General features: G+C 43.1%; 1 protein-coding gene and 1 pseudogene across 7 annotated transcripts in view; both read left to right on the top strand.

Moving 5' to 3' along the window:
* Positions 1–9,769, top strand: part of NCOA7 (nuclear receptor coactivator 7) — a 132,302-nt gene extending 122,533 nt beyond the window's left edge. For all 7 annotated transcript variants that reach the window (XM_034765736.1, XM_034765731.1, XM_034765733.1 and 4 more), the window contains 4 exons: positions 248–400; positions 1,101–1,196; positions 1,992–2,065; positions 7,374–9,769. In XM_034765736.1, the coding sequence (XP_034621627.1) occupies positions 248–400; positions 1,101–1,196; positions 1,992–2,065; positions 7,374–7,509 (459 nt within the window). In that variant the 3' untranslated portion in view covers positions 7,510–9,769. The remainder of the gene's footprint in view (positions 1–247; positions 401–1,100; positions 1,197–1,991; positions 2,066–7,373) is intronic.
* An 8,451-nt stretch (positions 9,770–18,220) lies between these two features.
* LOC117875497 lies at positions 18,221–21,424 on the top strand (annotated as a pseudogene).
* Positions 21,425–22,388: the final 964 nt, after the last annotated feature.

Raw genomic sequence — 22,388 nt, 5'->3', positions numbered from 1 at the left:
TCATTTTCTTCCCTGCTGACACTGGAACAGTTACATTAGAAATTATATTGGCACACTATTGCAAATTTAAATTTCTAACCACAATGCTTCAGCTCTTTATTTTGGGTGCATTGTAAATACCCATCTCTGTAGTGTCCAGGTATCAGGCACAGCTTCTTGCAGTGCTCTACTGGCTGTCGACTTGAGATGAAGAGAGAGAAATCCTATATAATTAAATGTCTACACCATTCTTTCCTTTCACTCCTAGCTTGCCCGCTGTCTGCCAGCAAGAGTGCAGGGATATCCGTGGCGGCTTGCATATAGCACATTGGAGCATGGAACCAGCCTGAAAACTCTGTACAGGAAATCAGCGTCTCTTGACAATCCAGTCCTCCTTGTCATCAAAGATATGGACAACCAGGTTAGGACTTGAGTATAGTGCACTTATTTGGGAGTCTCCTTGATTGGAGTGACCCCATTATAGAAGACCTTATGATAGTTTAATCTATTTACGGTCTTTATCATTTGCAGTACAACCTTCACATGAGTATTCCATACAATTTTAAGAGTTGCATACGCTTGCTAGCAAAGCAGTAGTTTTCAGCCAAATTCAATTATATGGAATAGTATGAGACAAAATAAGACAAGATGTATGTTATACTATGCTTAGTACTGCTAAATTAGCATATTTATCCTTAAACTCAAACCCAGGAAAATATTAGTACTAAACGAGTTAAAATCTCTACAGCAACTCACAATTTCTAAGGAGCATGCTTTGCAATTGTAATAGTGTTCTCGCAAGCATCCATCCCAGTCACTAGCAGAATTCAGTTATCAATCTGCTATAAAATAGCATAGAGCATCTTTAGGACTGGTGTGAAGTTCTCCAATAGCTTCTAGAATCCTCATATCTGGAGCCATGTGGCTTTTAAAACTAAAATGGGGTGTGGACAACCCAGACACAGATCAGCACCTCCCCCCCCCAAATTTTACTAATTAGCCTTTAACCTACCTAAAACATCAGTGCAGTTATTTGTCAGAAACTATATTTGAAAGGCCTTTCTCCTTTTGAATTTTGCAAATTATCTTCAAGTATGACACAACCATTTTTGTTTTGACAGATATTTGGAGCATATGCAACACATCCTTTCAAATTTAGTGATCACTATTACGGCACAGGCGAAACTTTCCTCTACACGTTTAGTCCAAACTTCAAGGTAACTTGCTGGGGGAGGGGACCCAAGGCTAGGGGGAGCTCCATTTGTGAAACATGCTTGACAAAACATTATTGATACAGTATGTTTATCATGAGAACCTTTTGCAGTGTTGAGGTAGCCATGTTGGTTCCAGGATATTAGAGAGACAAGGTGGGAGGAGTAATATCTTTTAGTGGACCAACTTCTCTTGGTCAGAGAGAGAAGAAAAAAATTTGAGTCCTCAGAAAGCATCAGTTTGAAGGTGTGTCACAAATTTCTTGTGAATGCAGCTAATCACTAAACTCTTCATTCAGTGCTACCAAACTTCAATACTTTCAGCAAAAGTGGTTGAAGGAGCTGGACCAGTCTCTTCCATAAGAGTGAGAAGAGGGTTCTAAGTTGATTGTGTGGGAAGATGTAATGAATAAACCATGGAACACTCATAAAACCAGAGGTGGCAACTACAGAAGCAGTTCATGATTTCACAAAGTGCTTAGATCATAGTGACAAGAAACTAGAGAATGGGGCAACTGTGAGACACCCCTAAAATGTAAATAGACTGTTTATTTTTAAATACTGAAGAAATTAAAAAGTCTATGAAAAGGAAAGGCGTATTGATTGGACACATGTAAAATTTAAACCAATCTAGTGCCTTTTTTAGATATGAACCATGCTGTTTTATTTTTTTCTCCACACCCACACACACACACACACACACACAGAGAGAGAGAGATTAAATTGCCCAGAATAATTCCCCAGCCTACTTTTTTACTTTATTATATTCCCAATAATCAAATTTGGGTCTTGCATTTGTAGGTGTTTAAGTGGTCTGGAGAAAACACCTACTTTATCAATGGAGATATCAGCTCTCTAGAACTTGGAGGTGGAGGGTAAGTGTGTGGTTTTTGGTTTTGAAATCCTATAATTGACTACACTTTGGGAGAGAAGGGATAGTGTTACATGTAAGTATGAAAGTTAAGTTAAAACTGGTTAGTCCAGTAGATTAATTTATCCTTCTTTGAATAGTTTCCCTATGGGTGCTCCGCGTCAGGCGCACATGCGTCTCCTGAGCCCATAATCGGAGATTTCTAGTCAGCAGTGTCTGTTTGGCCTGCGCATACACCCTATGCTTCCTGGTGGCAGACACTAAGGCTACATAGGGATGCACACGCAAACCACCCCTCAGTTCCTTCTCTACTGCCTCAGCCTTATGGAACACCTAGCATGTCCACCTAGAGTGTAATTGGCCTTCTCTTTGTTTTGCACAGATCGTTGTACTTCATGTTTACCATAGTTTAGTTTTGGTTAGATGATTGTGGGTGGTTTTCCTCCCCCTCCCCCCTCTTTCCCTCTGGGGAGACTTGTCTTCTTCTGGTAGGGCATGCCTGGCTCACCAGGCTTCAAATGCTGCCTCTCTTGCTTGGAAGCTATATCAGTAAGCAATGGGCACTTCCAAGTTTGTCTGTTGCCTGGGAGAGTTCCACATGTCTCAGAAACGTTCCTTCTGTTTGGCCCTTAAGTCCACAGCTAGGAAGAGCAGGGAGATAAATCTCTCAGATTGTTGGCCATGGAATGCTTCCTGCAACTACTCTCTGAGCCAGGTCAGAAGAATCCCTGGACAGATCCAGCACCCCATTAGCCTCAGGGCATGCCTCCTCTAAAAAAGGAAAGTCTTTGGAGCCTGCTGGGAAGACTCCCAGAAAGAGAAGCGTGGACTCTCACTCTTCTATCTCCAAAAAAGACCAGGTTCCTATCAAGGTCCTCAGTCTCAAAGGGTACTGTTGAGGCCAAGGACTCTTCCTCTGGTACCTGTGAGCCTGCAAACTCCCAGAGCTCCAAACACAGCTCTGATATGGCACCTATACCCTCCACTAGTAAGGGGAGGGTAAGCACATGGTACCATTGAGTTCGACCCTGCCATCAGCAACGAAGCATCCTGTTCAGCAGTTGTTGCTGTCACGCACCTTAGCCCCATCATCATTACCAATGCAAGCAGCTCAGTCAGGGATGCCTGTACAAGTAGTATCCTCAGTACCAAGCGAGCATCGGCACCTGACATCTATAATATCTGCTGTATGCCCATCATCATTGGTACCATCAGCTTCAGCTACGGCAACCTTGGCTACAGCATCGATACCAGGATCCTTTCTGGTACCATAGGAATTTTGGTACTCAAATTTTGGTAAATACTTCATCCCTTCCAAGGGATATGAGTATTTATTCTCACACGCACAGCCATGCTCGCTTGTTGTGTCAGCAGTCAATGAGAAGGAGCGTCAAGGACAGCAAGGGCCAGCCTTCAAATCCAAGGAAGCGAAAAGGATGGACTTCTTCGGCAGAAAGGTCTATGCCACGGGCAGTCTACAACTGAGGATAGCCACTCAGCAGGCTATCCTCAGTAGATATAACTTAAATTCATGGACCACCATGTTGAAGTTCAAAGACATGATCCCGGCGGACTCCAGAATGGAATTCGCTGCTGTCGTCGAGGAAGGGAAGGCAGTTACACTGACCTCTCTGCAGGCGTCCCTGGACTCGACAGATTCGGCCACCTGTACCATGGCTCCAAACGTCCGGGCTACCCCCGGAAATACAGCAAACCCTGCAGCACCTTCCCTTCAAGGGCGCAGGGCTTTTTTCGGAGCAGACTGACTTCAAGCTGCACAGTTTGAAAGATTCCAGGGCGATCATGAAGTCATTGGGGATGCACACCCAGCAACCCAACACAAGCACTTTAAGCCCCAGCCACTGCAACAGCAATATCCATATCCTCCTTGGCCGAGGCAGGATTTTTATAGATGGAGCAGAAATCACAGGCACAAGCCTTCATACCCCCTTCAGGGCAAGGTCAGGGCCCAACCAAGTCATTGTCGGGCTCTAAACAAGGATTTTGAAGGGATGCCTGAGGACGGCGTACCCGCCAATATCCCAGATCCTTCCCCATACTTCCTGAATTGTCTGTCCCACTTCTACATGCATGGTTACAAATAACATCAGACGGCTGGGTGCTTCACAGAGTAGAAGTGGGATATTCTCTCCAGTTCTGCTCCTCCCCTTCCTCCCACCCCTCTTCCCCATCTCTTTTCAGGGACCCTTCTCACGAGCAACTCCTTGTTCAGGAGGTGCACTCGCGCCTTGCCATAGGGGCAGTGAAGGAGGTTCCTAAGGAGCAAGGAATTCTCTCCCGATACTTCATCTCCTAAGTGAAGGAAGGTCTCAGACCCATTCTAGACCTAAGAAGACTCAACCAGCTCATGGTGAAGTTGAAGTTCCGCATGGCCTCCCTGAGCATGATCATACCTTCCCTGGATCCGGGGGACTGGTACGTCATCCTCGACATGAAAGATGTGTGCTTTCACATAGCCATTCCTCCAGCCCACAGATTTTTCCTGAGGTTTGTGGTCAGCCACAAACACTACCAGTTCCCAGTGCTCCCATTCGGTCTATCGACATCTATAATATGTGCATGTCAGTGGTCACAGCCTTTCTCTGAAAGAGGCAGGTACAGGTGTATCCCTACCTCGACGATTGGCTGCTGCGGGGGCGCTCCAGGGAACAAGTGGAGTCCCAAGTCCGGTTAGTCAGAGACACCTTCGAGAGACTAGGACACCTCCTCAACATGAACAAGTCCACGCTTTCACTGACTCAAAGAATAGAATTCATCGAGGTGGTGCTGGACTCAGTACAGGCCAGAGCAATCCTGCCGGAGTCCACATGTCAAACAATGACAGATATTATCCAGACTCTCGGGCAGTACCCCACCACAACTGCAAGGGGATTCCCGAGTCTCCTCGGTCACATGGCAGCCTGCACCTATATGGTCGGGCATGCCAGACTGAGGGTCAGGCCGCTCCAGGCATGGATCGCCTCAACTTTATTACCCAGGTCGAGACAGCTTGGACTCAGTAGTGACAGTACCGGAGCGAGTTCTAGAATCCCTTCAATGGTGGCTAGACCCTTGCACGGTCTGCGAAGGACTCCCATTCAGCACCCTTCAACCCTCCATGACCCTAGTAACAGATGCATCTGCTCTGGGTTGGGGGGCCCACCTAGGAGACCTACAGACGCAAGGTCTGTGGTTGCAGGTCGAGCTCTCACTCCACATCAACATCAAGGAGCTCAGAGCTGTGCGTCTAGCCTGCCAGACCTTCCAGGCCAGACTTCAGGGTCAGTGCGTGGCGGTGATGGCCGACGACACCACCACCATGTTTTACATAGGATGCCTCAAGGTGAGTCGTTTATCTCCATGGAATACGGAACGAGCTTGCAGACCACCTCAACAGGTCGTTTCGCAACCACGAATGGGCCATGCATCCAGATGTCGTACATTCCATCTTCCAAAGGTGGGGGTTTCCCCGGGTAGACCTATTTGGTACCAGGTGCAACAGGAAGTGTCCAACGTTTTTCTCTTTCCAAAAACACAGTCCGGGCTCTATCTCGGATGCATTCATGCTACCCTGGGGAGACCGTCTAATGTATGCCTTCCTGCTGATACCACTCATCCACAAGGTGCTGCTTAAGATCCGCAGGGACAAAGCGGACCCCAGCATGGCCATACCAACATTGGTACACCACACTTCTGGAGCTGTCAGTGGACACCCCAATTGCACTGCCACTCTACCCCGATCTGATCACACAGGACCATGGTCGCTTCCTTCATCCAGACCTCCAGTCCCTCCATCTCATGGCTTGGAAGCTTCATGGTTAAACCCAACGGAGCTCCAGTGCACGGAATCGGTGAGGGAGGTGCTGCTTGGTAGCCGGAAACTTTCTACCAGGGCCACTTAGCTAGGTAAGTGGAAAAGGTTCACATGATGGTGTGAGCAGCGTCCTGTACCTCCTCTTTAGGCATCTACACTGTTCATGCTGGAACATCGTCTGAAGCAGCGAGGTTTGGCGGGATCATCCATCAGGGTACACCTCGTGGCCATCTTGGCGTTCCACCTGGGAGAGTTGGGGTGCTCAGTATTTGCCAACCCAATGGTGGGCCATTTCCTGAAAGGCATGGATAGGCTATATCCACAGTCCCGACTGCCCGTACCTGCTTGGAATTTCAGTCTGGTTCTCTCTAAGCTAATGGAGGGGCCCCATTTGAACCACTGGCTACATGCTCCCTTCTGTATCTCTCATGGAAGGTGGCATTCCTGGTTGCCATCACATCAGCCAGGAGGGTGTCCAAGTTTAAAAGCACTAACCTTCGATTCCATCCCCCCACGCCACCCCTCCCCCCAGTCTTCTATAAGGACAAAGTACAACTCAGGCTGCACTCAGTCTTCCTGGCAAAGGTGGTATCTGAATTCTACCAGTCTTCTGTCCCAGGCCACATGCTAATGCGCCGGAGCCGAGGCTTCACTCACTATAGATATCCAGAGAGCGCTAGCATTCTGCATTGAGCACACAATACCTTTCAGGAAGTCGAACCAACTGTTTGTAGCAGTGGCAGACCAGATGAAGAGACTTCCCGTCTTCTCACAACGCATTTCTTCCTGGATCACGGGCTGCATCCATACCTGCTACAACCTTGCCAAGATCCCAGCCCCGGCTAATACGGCCCACTCGACACGAGCTCAAGCCTCGTCTGCCACTTTCCTGGCCCAGGTGCTCATCCAGGAGATCTGCAGAGCAGCAACCTGGTCTTTGGTGCACACATTTACCACCCACTGTGCCATCACCCAGCATGCTAGAGAGGACACCGCCTTTGGGAGGGTGGTTCTCCAGTCAGTGATTCCTTAATTCCGACCCCACCTCCGGGGGAGAGCTTGGGAGTCACCTGATTGGAATCAACATGAACAAGTACTTGAAGAAAAAATGGTTACTCGCCTTCTTGTAACTGTTGTTCTTCGAGATGTGTTGCCGGATACTCCAACAGATGTGGACAAGAAGGAACTCAAGGGGGGGGTTGGGTTGGCAGGGTCATGTATTGAGCACCATGAAGGTGCCACTCCAGGGGGCTCCCTAGCCGACCCAATGGGAGTTGCTAAGGGAAAAGTTTCCGACAACCGTGCACGCAATGCGTGCACATCTGATTGGAATGGATGTGAACAATACATCTCGAAGAATAGTTACAAGAAGGTAACTGTTTTTTGCCCAAACTGTGGGGTTTTTGTTTTGTTTCTAGCTAACAAGCATGTGGGCTTAGCTGCTGTAGATAAAGTTCAAACTTTAACAATTTTATTTTTATTTTTTATTTTTTTTTAGTGGTCGATTTGGTTTATGGCTAGATGCTGACTTGTATCATGGGCGAAGCAACTCCTGCAGCACCTTCAATAATGACATCTTATCCAAGAAAGAAGATTTCATAATACAAGATGTGGAAGTATGGACATTTGAGTGAAGTACGGATTGCCTTATGGACTGGGTTCATTGAGGATGCTGAAAGCTAAATCCCCAGCACAGGCTGCCTCACAGAGTAACACTTTCTTTCTGATATCGTAGCAGGACATGACTACACGAAAACATTTTGAGACCCAATTTTAAGAGGCAGAAATGGAGAAAACAATAAGAGGACCAGTGTGTGTTAGTGTTTTTACTCTCTTCCCACCAACATTCCTTGAATAAGGAAACAAGATGCTTATGAAGACATTCATGGTGTATGAATTTGTTTAAAACAGTTTTGTTTTCTGTAACTGTGGAAAAAATATATATAGTGCATTCCATGTGTATTTATATTACATATAAGTGCTAACCAAAAAGAAAATCTACAACATACTTTGTTTGCCATGAAAACAATAATAATCATCTGAAATAATAGATGAACACAGCACTTAAAGGGAACATGTTTTTTTTTTAATCTTTTTATTTATTGTTCATTGTATAGTTCATTTGTTTAAAATGTATTAGGTATGTTTTTTTTCTTTTAATGTTTAAAACCTCAGAATTTGACAGAAAAATACTATTGAGGTAGTTTTCATGTGTGTTGGCAACAAATCCATTTGATTTCTAAAGTTAGTTTTATATTTTTTTTTTTTTATTTTGTAAATGAAACTTTTTGTTTCTGTTTTGCTGTTGTTGTTGCCCTAATTTAGGGTTTTTGTTTTTTGGCAGAAACACTGAGTGCATAATTCTGGATTTCTTTCAGATGGTGGGAGAGAGGTGGGTGCTGTCAGCATTCATTATTGACTCTGCTGCCATCTTCCTAGTAATTGGGTTTTCTGCTGGCAATATATGGGACAGCAGGGCACATTCTTAGTGTAACTTGTCATAGCTTCATTGACTTCAGTAGAGCTATGACAGTTTATATCAGCTCAGGATCTGCCCCAGCATGTTTATACTTATGACTAAGAAAATGTCTGAAAAGAAACACAGGTTGTTTTTCTCAGCCACTTCCTTGGTGGCACAGAAAACTAGTTCTCTTTCATGAGTCTTACCCTACACTTTTTTTATTTTTTATTTTATTTTATTTTTTTTAAGAAAATCTTGTTTTTTAATAGGGGGAAAAATATAATGTGAAAAGTGGGAAGGAATGTTCTTTCCCAAATAGGCCATATTATGTTGATGTAATAACTGTTTTTCTTGGTAATTGATATTTGGTTTCCTTCCTGAAAAAGGCTTGAACCAACAGGCTAACTTACGCTTTTACAAGTAACTAATTATTTCTTTTTTGGTTTAATGAAGTGGCATTTAAATACAGATCAGAATTTTTTCTATTGAGGGACATTTCATTTGCGAAAGGCCGAGCTGAACTCTAATCCAGTTAGTGCTGTGAAAACATCAATAGACACATAAGGTAACTGGAGGAAACAAGAAAATACTTTTTTCTTTATGGTATGTGACCAATTCTGCCTTGTCAAAAAAATAGCTTTGTGGGTGTTTTTGTTTTAAAAAAAAAAAAAAATTATTTAAATGATGATCTCTGCTGCTAGGAAAAGAATCTGTCCTGTCTCTAGAGTTCAAAGCAAAATGTAACCACATCATACTGAATCCAATTCATCTTAAAAGAAGTCAGGTTTTAGAACTGGTGTTGCACTTACAGTGCTTTTTTGAGCATGGTAAACACTTGGAATATTCCACTGAAGTAGTACAACTCCAGTTAGTTACTACTCTTAACCCTCTTCTCCCATCCCGCAGAAATAAAAGAGAACTTAGATGCCAAGTTTTTTTGTTGTTGTTGTTTTTCAAAAGCATCGATCAGTCTCAAGTCCACACAAAGGTTTCATGCAGTTAAAAACTGATGCTGTAAAAATAAGAAGTCTGAAACACAGTGCACATACGCTATTAACACTGTTTTCTTCCACTTGGCCTGTCCATAAAAAAGATTCTGATGGATTTAGCTGTAAGATATTTCAGAAACTGCTAATAGCATAGTGCTTTGAGAGATTCTAGGAATGTCTACTAATGTCTGCCATTTTGGCTAGTTGCATACCACTTACTAGTTATAAGCAAAAAAATTGTCATTTTACATACCTATCTCTCATTTAACTACAGTTTATTCCATTACTCTGTATTTGTCAGAGCATATCTAAACGCTGTCTTCTATATTCAGCAGTGTTGTTCATTCAAACTTCTGTGACCCTTTACACTTTAAACTATGAATCTTGAATATATGTAATGCAGTGCTATCACAATATTTTCAATAAAGGAGTTTATGCATTCAAGTGCTTATTTTGGATGTTTTCCCTTTTACATTTATTTACAAACCTTGAATACTCCTAAAAATGAGGGAATAATACAAGCCCTTCCTTAAGGCACAAATGCTTCAGATAAGAATAGTAGCTGAATCCTCCTTGAGAAGAGAAGTTCAAAGGTACAGATCGCAGCAGAGGCAGAATACAGGAGTAGATGGTGGAAGCTGATCTATTTTGTTATGCTATTTTCTAACTTGGGTTGGTTCAATGTACCTATGAAGGGACTTCAAGAAGAAAAGCTATGCAAAAAAAGAAAAAAACACTTTCCTTTTACTAGGAAAAAAAATAATGAAAATAATATAACAGTTAATTTAAGGGTCTGATCAGCTTACTCCTACTTTACTTTTGTACGTGCCCACATGCCATGTTACAAGTACTTCATGTTTTTGAGAACGGCCATGATATTCCTGAGTCTCAACCGATCTCAAGATATGAAAAGGTAGCACACATACTTAGCTTACCATCTGACTTTGCAAAATATAATACTTTTATTTCCAGACAAAAAGTAACTAAAATGAAGCTAAAATTGACGATATTAGTAACATGAAAGTAATCTGCAAAGGAACTTGGGCTTTTTTTACTACTTTATAGTGTATGAAGAAGGCCTGAAATTAAAACCAGAAAAACTCTTCTGCGGTGTCTGTTTTATTTTTGTTTCTTTTTGGGTTCTCTTGGGCATTTTTTTTCCTTTAATTTCAAAAAGATTAGGCATGTCAAGTTTTTTTTCTGACTGGAGAAACTCAGAGGTCTCAGAACAAGCATACCCTCTTTTAATAAATTTTAAGTACATCTTTGTATAAACTTAATGGTGACCAGAATTTGCAGGAAAACTGTAAACTAGAAATAAAATTGTTTAGTGTTTTATGGTCAGTAGGATTTTGAAACTGTGATGGATGGAAAGTTGTTTCAGAATCATATGCTTTAATCGCTACAGGAATACAGTTGAAGGTTATTTTGGTTTCTTTACGAGTGTGTGATGGATGATTAAGATTTTAATTTCCATGCATTTTTGTTGGCTGGCTGCTATATAGTGTGTTTGCTACCTCTTAACTGTGAATTTTCTAAGTTGTTTAATATTTGAGTTGGTAGTTGTACTTGTGCAAACTTAGCTGTTGCACACCACAGTTTTTTGTGTTGGAATCATTTAAATTAGCTCCCATTTTCTGTTCTCAAGCTAGGATCTTGCAAGAAAATATCTTAGAATAATCAGAGGTGAACTTTTTCAAAGTGTCTCAATTTAAAACTACTTTCTTGTTTGATTTTGGTGGGAAGATTCTCCGTATAGATCGGCTTGTATTTTCCAAGCTGTTCTATCTTGTGCCAGCATCCATCAGCTCCAGGAGCAGAAAGCCACAAAGGTGGTTTTGTAGGAAATTTTTCTGTTTTTATTGTTTTTCCCTACTTAGTCATCTTGGATTCAAGGGGTGGTGGTTGTCCCTCCATTTTTGGTGCCCTTCTTGTTGCCAGGTTTGGTGCCCTTTTTCTCCGCAAGGCAGGAAAAGGTAAGGTCACATGACCCTAATCTGCCTCGTAATAGAGTATTTAAGGTTGGTTCACCCGTCCTGCGGCTGCACTCCTTCGACCTGACAGGATTCTCAAGAGAATTCATTGAAGGTTACGCAAAGATGGCCTGCCCTCTGTACCAGTTTCTAAAGAAGGGACAGGACTGGATATGGGGAGAAGAACAGAAAAATGCCTTTGTCAGACTAAAGCAAACCCTTTATGAAGGCTCCGACACTTGCTTATCCTAAGCCTAACATTCCCTATCAGTTACAGCTGGCTACGACAGGAAAAGGTCTATGTGCTGTCTGTGACGGGTTGGGTCACAGAAACCCCCTTGGAACTGCCACCTGATGTGCTGAGACTACCTCTGAGCCTGTTATCCCTGCCAGTTTGGGACTTCAGTACCCTGTCTTGTTGAGCCAGACACGGTAGCCTGCTGCAAACAGAGACCCAGATCTGAACCATGTCCCCCAAAAGCTGCAGGCTTAACTGAAAACCTCTTAAGAAGTGCTCCTGTCTCCAGCACCCAGATACCTAGTTCCCAATTGGATCCAAACCCCAAATAAATCCGTTTTACTCTGTATAACCCTTATACAGGGTAAACTCATAAATTGTCCATCCTCTATAACACTGATCGAGAGAGATGCACAGCTATTTGCTCCCCCAGGAATTAATACTTGCTCTGAGGTTAATTAATAAACAAAAGTGATTTTATTAAATATAAAAAGTAGGATGTAAGTGGTTCCAAGTAATAACAGACAGAACAAAGTAAATTATCCAGCAAAATAAAACAAAAACACACAAGTCTAAGCTCAGTAAAGTAGGAAACCAAATGCAGTTAAATCTCACCCTTAGAGATGTTCCCATAAGCTTCTTTCGCAGACTAGATTCCTTCCTAGTCTGGGCCCAATTCTTTCCCCTAGTACAGTCCTTGTTCCAGCTCAGGTGGTAGCTAGGGGATTTCTCATGGCTGCAGCCTCCTTTGTTCTGTTCCATCCTCTTTTATAGCTTTGGAACAAGGTGGGAATCCTTTGTCTCTGGGTTCCTACCCATCCTTCTAAATGGAAAAGCACCAGGTTTAAGATGTATTCCAGTACCAGATGACATGGTCACATGTCCTGTGCGACCCCAAGCCTTCATTCTTCCCGGCCTGATTCACAGGAAGGCTTGCAAGTAAACAGAGCCATTTACAACTAATTGTCCTAGTTAATGGGAGCCATCAAGATTCCAAACCACCATTAATGACCCACACTTTGCATAACTACAAATAGGACCTCAGAGTTATATTTTATATTCCTAGTTTCAGATTCAAGGATTGAAGGAACATAAATCCACACTGTGTAGAACTCAAGCATAGGAGTTTATTACGTACAACGCTGATGGAGTGTCACCTTGCTTATTAGGCTCAGAGACACTGCCAATCAATTGATTACAATGGAATATATAGATTTTCCTTGGGCAGGAAAGTGACGGGGGTAGGCAGTTCCACACCCTGGGATAGGTTTTACAGCAAGACAAGAGAAGCACATTAGCCAATGGTTAAAAGGTTACATAATGTCTCCGCCCATGGTCTCAAGTTAGCAAGTTAACATTTAATTAATACTTTGATAAAATTTTATTAGTATAAAATATGTGTTGAATTCTGATTTGGGGTCCACAGGAATGAAGCAACTCTTCTGATTGTCCAACAGGTACATTCCTAGGGGTTAAAGCAAAGAAATAGTGAAAGTATATGGCAATAAAAATGGTCTCCTTTGTGTTTTAAGGGAGGCATTGGTCCCTGGGAAAGGGAGGTGGGAGGAGGCCATATCTTATACTGACATGTGCCAACCTTTCATAAACTCAAGGTTGGATATGTGGGAAGAACATCTCCCTACAAAAGAAACTAACACAACAGAAACAGGACTGCTTTGTTCAATTTGCAACTCTGAATAAGACACAATTATTCAGTACTCAGCTCCAACACCTGGCAATTTGCGGGCTAGGCTTATTTTAGCAAAAACAAGGTTATCTGTTTACCCCAGCTTTCCCTTAGCTGATCACTATTTGCTAGGCCTCTGGTCTCTTGACCAAACTCTGGACTTTGGGCCTAGAAAAGAGTTGGCACAATGCATATACCAGGTTGTTATATAAAATGCACATGAATTTTAACCCTTCAAGAATGATACATTTATACAAATAGGATGAACACAAGAGACTTTTGCATGAAGCATATTCCAGTTACATTATATTCACACTCAACAGCATATTTTTATAAAATCATATGGAGTGCAACGTCACACAGTCCTAATGCAGGATGCTGGTTATGGTCCTAAACCAGTTGCATATAGCTCAAGAGTACTAAGCAATGTAGAACAACAGTACACAGCATGTGAAAAGGAGGTATTGGCCCTTACATGGGCACTTGGCCACTGGGAATATGTCAGCAGAATATCCCCAGTAGTTCTCAAAACAGCCCACACTCCTATCAAGTATGTCCTGTCAGGACGAATAAAAGAAGGAAGGGTCTCAAACCCGAGATTAGCATGTGGACTCTTAGCTTAATCAACTGGGACATCAAAGTTCACAAGACATCTCAACTATCAGCTGCACCATATGCTTTGCTAATACAAGGCAAGGCGCATGAGTGCCCTCTAACATCAGACACCTTTGAGCAGGAAGAGTCACCCTTTAAAATGGGCATGACGTACCAGGAAGCCAAAGATAAACATCTTGATGTCTGGGTAGTCCATGGAAGTTGCTATCACATGGATGGCAAGCTGCATGCAGACTATGCCACCCTTCAGCTCAGCTCATAGACCATCATGCACAGCACTGTCCTACTCTATTCAGCACAGGCAGCAGGTGTCATTGCGATCCTGGCTGTCTTAGATGCCGCAAACCCAAACAGAAACTTGTTGGTATGTTCGGACTCCGATTGGGTGGTGAAGGCACTCACAAAATGGATGCCAGTATGGATCCTAAGATCCATGAAGACCTCGGATGGAAGACCTGTCGCCTATGCAAAATACCTTTTGCACACCTGAGATCTTGCTACCTCCAGGACAGGTAATACATACCTCTGTAAAGTGAAGTCACACAGGAAAGATCAGGCAGAAATTGCAAAACTCAACAATCAAGTTGATAGCCTCCCAAAGCAAACAGCATTAATGGAAAAAGCATCATTGTGGACCAAGTCTGATCAAAAGATCTATAAAGCGCAACTTGCAGAATCTGAAATCATAAGCCAGGTAGACATCGTAGACCTTCAAAAAGCTGACAAAGTCCAGGACCTCCTGTCAAAAGAGGAATGTAGAGGGTAGAACATCTTCAAAAACAAGAATGGGATCATCATGGCCCTAAGGAAAGATTTTAACAATGTTACACCAGTCTTAGTGGTGCCTGGATGCTTGAGAAAAGAACTCATCAACCTATCACATAACCAAGGCCACTTCGGAGTGGAAAAAAAATCACCAACAGAATCCTAAGTGTGGGCTGGTGGTTGGGAATAACTAGAGATGTGGAAACAGTCATCCGTAATTCCTTCAGTCTACCAAAAATAACGCGGACCACAAAATAATCAAGGGCCCCATGACACACCAAAACATTGTTGGGCCATGGTTGCGTTTACAAATTGACTTTATTGCGCCATTACCCTGTATGGGCAGAGGTAATAAATATTGCCTCATCATCATAGATGCATTCTCCACGTGAGTGGAGGCTTATCCTACCAGAAATAATACAGCCTCCCCAACAGCAAAAACCCTCCTGGAGCAAACATTTGGGTGCTTTGGTCTGCCTGAAACCATCAACTCAGACCAGGATCCCCACTTTGTGGGTGAAATAATGAAGGCCATATGTCAGGCTCTGGGTATCGAACAATTTCATATTGCGGGACACCCGCAGAGCTCTGGATTGGTCGAGGTGGACCAACCGGACTATTAAAACTGCTCTCCATAAGATCATCAGCAATAATGGAAAGAACCGGGACCAAAAGTTGCCATTGGTCTTCATGGCATTAAGCTCCACAATAGCCTCCCATGGCTTTACACCATACAAGGCAATAGGTCGTGTGATGAAAACTCCAGAGCATTGATGGGTAGGAGGGGTTCCTCCTGACCACTACCAACCCAGGGTTCTGATAGATAAGTATATGAAGGAGCTTCTGAGTAACATCAGTTGTATTCAAAGACAGATAGCCCTACAGTTGAAGGCAAATGCCAAGTTCATGGAAAATGGTTAAGAGACACATTGAAAACTGTTGAATGGAACATTGGGGATTGTGTTTTACACAAATTTATTCAGAAAGAGGGCATGTCCTAAGCCCAAGATGGATGGGGCCTGTGGTAATTACAAATAAAGTCAGCCCCACTGTATACAAAGGTGGAATTAAAGGGCAAAAAAGTTATAACCCTTAAATGGTTTCACTCCCGTCAATTAAAAAGGTGGAAAGGGGCTAAGACATGAAGTTAATGCAAAATGTAATCTCCCTCTTTGTTCATCTCACAGGTGTTCAAAATCATCAATCACCTGCTATTGCTTTTAATGTATACAAACATATATAATATGTTGCCAATAGAAGAAGGGGAACATTATTTTTGTAACCTTGAATCACCTGTGAATGATACTAAGGAAATTGAAAAATTTTGGAAATTTCTTGGAAATGAGAAAAGATCATGGGGAGTATCTCATGGACCATGTTTGCTTGATGATAAAGATCCTATAATGGTGGTCGCCTACAAAAGGGACACCAACTGTATCCTCCAATGGAACGAGGAAATGGGCAATAAGGTAAACATGGCTGTAGTTAGTTATAACACACATGTAATCTTAACTGAGAGAAATTCGGAACCTTTTGGGAAGGTTACCAAATTTTGGCAAGAGCTGTGTTTGGAAGCTACATGACAGATGTATCACCAACTGTACTTGTGGACTTATAACAAAAAGTCCCCTAAGATGTGCCTGTATGATGTCTAATTTTGCCTAAAAACTTAGGGAAGGGATCCAGGAAGTAAAGGTATTCCTAAATATGTAATCCTATGTACCATATGTAAGAGTATGGTTACACACCCCTTCAAGTGCCTGTTTTCTTGTATTAAATTGTAGTACCTAACCGAAGCAATACTGTAATGCTTTGGAATATGTGAACAATTTTTGCTCGTATGTTCAAGAACGGTTTTTGTTTAGTTGCTATGGAAGTATTAACTTGTCTGTGTCTGTAAATGATTCTGGAATGTGGTACCTGGCAGGTCTTTCTGGGGTAAAATAGACTATAACTGTTGTGCCCAAAACCTATGTTAGCTCTATTGGCCCTCTGGTGGTAAAGCAGGACCTGAAAAGGTTACTCATTATTAGTCCCGGTTACTGTCTAAAAAGAGTAAGTATGGACATTCTGGTGCTAATTCATATATCCCCCAGATGTGCGCCTTGTGACATCTTTAACAAGAGGCTGCGATGCTTGGTTAGACAGCATCACCTCTAAGTACTCCAAACGAAAGAGGAACCTAGCAGCCAAAGTTCTAGGAGGGGTGGGACTAGCCTTGGGGTGGCAAATTCACTGAGCACTACCAACTTGGCCCAGAAAATCAGGATACGAGATGACCTCCCTCAGCCAGCCCCTTACCTCTACACTCAACAAAATCAATGCGTTAAATTATGATACTGTAGATATCATGAATGTCTGGTATACCACCCAGAAACAAAATCTTGATAAAATAATCAAGGCTATAGGTGTGCTCCAGTCCAGCATCTCATGGGCACCTACCTGTATGCAGACCTAGGCATGGCTACAGGATGTAGCAGTAGGAATCTTAAGAACAGAACTTCAGGGTAATATTCCCCTAGAGGTAAAAACCTAATGTTTAAGGATGTCATGCCTTTCGAGAGAGAACATCATGCCTAGTGGAAGTTAGGACATTTTTACTTTGATGCAGACATGAATAGAATAACAGTTCACATCCTAAACATCAGCAAAGCCAGCACAAAGTGGGCATATCCCCGCATTCCTTCGTGTAGTAATGTTAACCAGTTGGTGTTATACCTACAAACATCCAAAGTTGGGTGCAGGAAAGTGAAGGGCAATACTACAGTATTTATATTAGTGCATGTGTAAGGGAAGCAGGTAATCGGTATATCTGTGTCACCGAAGTCTATATGGATCCACATATCTGGTTAGATCCAGACCAAGGAAAATGCCACTATGACCTCCAGGTACACGAAAGCAACCATTCAGAGTTAGTAATAGTTAACAGCAACTGTGTTTGTGTTAGAAGCCTTTGTAGAAAATTTACTGTTAACTTCTTTTACGAAGTTGTAAACAATCCCCATGTCAATTTGTCTTCATTTTGTCATGACTATACACAGGTGTGATATAACTTTTGTATCAGAAAAGTTAGATGTACAGAACACTGTGCTCTCATACAGTTTGTACAACTACCTAGACCCTATCCATCTAGGGGTAAACATAAAGGTATTGGAACAATTGGTCCAGCACCCTGTACTAGAGGGTCACATTAAGGATTTGGCCAAACAAGGTAAAAATTTGATGCTTACCATCCATCACTCCACAAACATTGAAAAGATCCTTAAACGGGTACTAAAGGATGCAAAGTTCGCTCATTGGTGGGAAAATTTATTTGCAAGTCCCACTGAAGTTACAAAGGTGTGGTATATTCTCTGTTTGTTACTATAGTGTCAATTATTATTACCATAAGTTGGGTTAAGGCCAAGGTAAGAAAGGCCTCTATACAGCACAGGTATTCTAGTACACCTGGGACATAGAAATGGTAACCAATGCAGTCAAGACTACAAAGTTACCAAGGATGGGAAATGTAGGGAATTTTTCTGTTTTTGTTGTAAGCAGCTATTCGTCAACCTCATTGTCAGCAAGATCACTGTGTGGTGTTTGAGTGGGCTGAGGTTGTTTGTTTGTGGCAGAAGGCAAGAGAGTTAGACACAAATGGATATTAGGAAGTTTTTCAAAAAATCAGTGCCAGATAGTGCCTCTGAATGTGATACAGAGATGATCCCACAAGAGCCACCTCCTGCTAAGAAAAGCAGAACATGGAAGGAAGAAAAACGAACATTTCAAGACCAGTAGGGAATGCAGTTTCTAGTGTTTCTGAAGCTGTCTGATTCCGTTTCTGAGCAAGTTGCAGTGTGCAATGTTTGTAAGAGAGAAATTCATCAAATCAAAATTTATGCAATGCAACATCACTACAGCACTCATGCAGGGGTACTTGAAGAGAATTACCACAATGAGTTTCAGAGGCACAAGCTGTTACATGATGCAAAAACTGAGTTCGAAAGACAATAATGGCGGCTCAAAGATTTTTTTAAATAAAGCGGATCAGAATTGAGTAGCTACTTTTAAAGTTAAACTACTTTTGGAGAAAGTTAGAAAACCATTCAGTGATGGAGAACTCCTGAAGAAAATTGTTCTGGCCATAGAACCAGAAAGTAAGCTTTTCAGAGAAATATCACTGAGCAATGACACATTACAGAGGAGCACAAGAGATCTGGTGAATTTTCTACAAAATGAAATAGCTGGAAAAGTCGCAGCAAGCCCTTTCTACAGTCTGTGCTTGGATGAGAGTCTTGATGTCATGAAGAATCCAGAGATAATCATATGCGTTCACTTTTTGACTGTGATTGCCATTGTTTTTCTGAAGGTGTTTTATGTCAGGTGCCTCAGAGATAGGCCTACTGGCAAATACATTTTTTAATGTATTCAGGTGAGAATGTAGGCGTGCCGTGTTAACTTTGACAATCTCTGCAGTTTAACAGCTAATGGGGCAGCAGCTATGCAAAGTGCATGAGTAGAGTATTGAACTGCTTCCAAGAAAGGTGCACTGAGAAACTTTTTTTGTTTCTCTGTTTTGTTTCCCACCAAGAAGTATTTACCAGCAAAGCTTCAATGGAAAGTATGGATGAGGTTGAATCCATAGTGAAAAAATGCATCAATGCTGTCAACACCAGCAGTGTCAATAAAGCTTCGCAACTCTGTGTGAAATGGGCTGAGATACGCCAGGTGCTGCTGAATTACAACCCAGTCCACTGGCTTAGTTTTAATGACAGCGTGCAGAGGCTCTTTGAGCTCTGGGAAGAGCTCATTGAGGTTTTGAATAAAATTTCACCGGAACTGTCCCGAAAGCTACAAGATCCAGAAGTACATGATTGCCTGTTCTTTTTGAAAGAGTTTTTACCAAGCTTGCTTCCTTGAACCTAAAGCTTCAGAAACCTCAGCTAACAATATTTGATTGTCATTCTAAATGTATTAATTATTTCAATACTATCAATGACAGTCCAGCACCTACAAGAAGAATGGACTTTTTAGTTTTTTATGAGCTTGGTTGGAATGTGCAGCAAAAAGTTGGCTTAGGTGCAACCAAGTACATGAGTATCCTCTTGGAGGATCTTGAAAATTGTTTCAGTGAGGGAAACTTTGTCCGTCAGTACAGTAACTTCTCACTTAAAGTCGTCCGGTTAAAGTTGTTTCATTGTTCCATTGCTGATCAATTAGGGAACATGCTTGTTTAAAGTTGTGAAATGCTCCCTTCTAATGTTGTTTGGCAGCCGCCTGCTTTGTCCACTGCTTGCAGGAAGAGCAGCCTGTTGCAGCTAGCTGGTGAGGACTTGGAATCAGGGTGGACCAGCAGCCCCCCATCAGCTCCCCACTCCCCTTAGTTCCCTGTGCAGCAGCTGCCAGCAGACTAGCAATTGCAGCTGTCCCTCCCCTCACTGCCATGTGCTGCTCCTGCTTTCTGCCTTGGAGCTGCTCCCTGAGCCTCCTGTTTGCTGTGCGGGACGTGGGAGAAGGGGGAGCTGTCAGTGTTTCCCTCTTCCCCCTGCTCCTACACCCTGCTTACCCCTTCTTCTCCATATAGAGCAGGGTGGGGGACAGAGACTGAGAGAGACAGAGAGAGCCTGGGGCAGCAGCTGCTCCCTCAACTTAAAAAGACAATGCATTTAAGAGTGGGTCAGCTTACTTAAAGGGGGAGTGTGCATTTCTCTCTCTCTCCCACAAACAAGGTGTGTGTCTGTCTCTGTCTGCTATGCTATCTCCCCTCCCCTTCATTCCTGCTCAATGTGTTAACCCTTGAGGGCTCAGCCGAGTGCTAATTCATCATTTAGCACAGGGATTCTCAAACTGGGGGTTGGGACCCCTCAGGGGGTAATAAGGGTATTACATGGGGGGGTCGCGATCTGTCAGCCTCCACCCCAAACCCTGCTTTGCCTCCAGCATTTATAATGGTGTTAAATATATAAAAAAGTATTTTTAATTTATGGGGGGGGGGGGGAAATCGCACTCAGAGGCTTGCTATGTGAAAGGAGTCACCAGTACAAAAGTTTGAGAACCACTGATTTAGCAGCAAGGCATTCCCTGGGAAATATCCCACCCTCTAACTTCACTACCTCAACCAAGCTTCACAATCATCATAGCTGTGAACAGTATTAAATTGTTTGTTTAAAACATATACTGTGTATATATCTATATAGCTTTTTGTCTGGTGAAAAAAATTTCCCTGGAACCTAACCCCCCATTTACATTAATTCTTATGGGGAAATTGGATTCGCTTAATATTTTGCTTAAAGTCGCATTTTTCAGGAACATAACTTCAACGTTAAGTGAGGAGTTACTGTACACTTTTGTGACTGGCCCCTTCAGCAATTCTGGTTCAGCTTCTTGGCTGCAAACTGCCTTGCAAGACAGATTAGCTTCCTTTGACTCTTTGGATTTAAGGAATCTCAGGCTATGTCTACACTACCTGCCTGAATCAGCGGGTAGAAACCGATCTCTCGGGATCGAATTATCGCGTCTCGTTGGGACGCGACATTTAATCCCCGAATCGACGCTTGTACTCCACGAGGGCAGGTAGGAGTAAGTGCCGTCAACGGGGGAGCCGCAGTGGTTGATTTGCCGCCATCCTCACAGAGGGGTAAGTCGGCTCTGATACGTCGAATTCAGCTATGCTATTTGCGTATCTTAAATCGACACCCCCCCACCCCCGTAGTGAGGATATAGCCTCAAATTCCTCATGCTGAAAATGTGCAATGATTCAAGAATGAAAACATACTTGTCAGCCTGCTGTTACAGTGCTGGGGTTCTGGAGTAACGTGTACCTGTTGAACTGGAGTTGGTGATGACCACACTCTGAGGCCACCAAAATTTTGTTGAGATCCCTTGCTCTAGGACCTCACCTCTCCTCAAAGATTATTGCTAATGTTTCTAAGATTGCTTCCATTAGTTCCTTACGTAGCCTTAGATGAGTTTCATCAAAAGCTCTACTGATCTGAATATAGCTAAGTCATCTAAATATTTCGCCTGTTCTTTCCTTATTTTGGCTTGCATTCCTTCCCTTTTATTAATAATCACTTGTGTAGGTGGTCACTATTAACCTTTGTCAGCAATGACAGAAGCAAAATCGGCCTTAAACACTTCAGCCTTTTTGATGGCATCAGTTATTAACTCTTCTTCCCCACCAAATAACAGACCTACATTTTCCTTCATCTTTCTCTCATTCCTAGTGTATATAATGAACCTCCTCTTCCTGCCTTCTTATGTCCCTTGCAGGCTGTAACTTGTTTTGTACCTTAGCCCGTCTGCTGTTTTCCCTGAGTACTTGTACGTGTCTTTTGTTCTCTTTAGCAATTTGTCCAAATTCCCAGTTTTGGTAGGATTCATTGTTTGGTGTTCAGAGCATTACTGGCCTGCTGCTACTACTGCCTTTCCTTTGCATCAGGACCGCTTCCAGTTGTGCCTTTGCTCCTGTCTTCCAGCTCTCCTGAACGCCGCCTTCCTCAGGCTTTTCCAAACGCTGAGCGTGTATAAAATGTGCCCTGCAACAGCGCTGACACAACGCACTGTGTAAACCATTCGCCCAGGGCACCCCACAGCCCACAACAGCATCGGGGGTTTACTAGAGGCACCCGGTCCCAGCGCAACCCCCTCTGCGCCTCGCTCCCTGGTCCTGCACACTCTGCGCGCGCGCCCGCCTCCGCCCCATGCGTTGGGACCTGCGCGCGACGACACCCTCTCCGCCCAGCCCCGCCGCCAAGCGCTGCGCCGCCAGCTATCTCCTTGCCAGTGTCTCGCCTCCACACCTGC

Source organism: Trachemys scripta, chromosome 3, assembly GCF_013100865.1.
Source record: "Trachemys scripta elegans isolate TJP31775 chromosome 3, CAS_Tse_1.0, whole genome shotgun sequence".
Taxonomy (NCBI): Eukaryota; Metazoa; Chordata; order Testudines; family Emydidae; genus Trachemys; species Trachemys scripta.
Note: the sequence above shows the minus strand (reverse complement) of the source record. Positions and strands in the feature narration are given on the sequence as shown.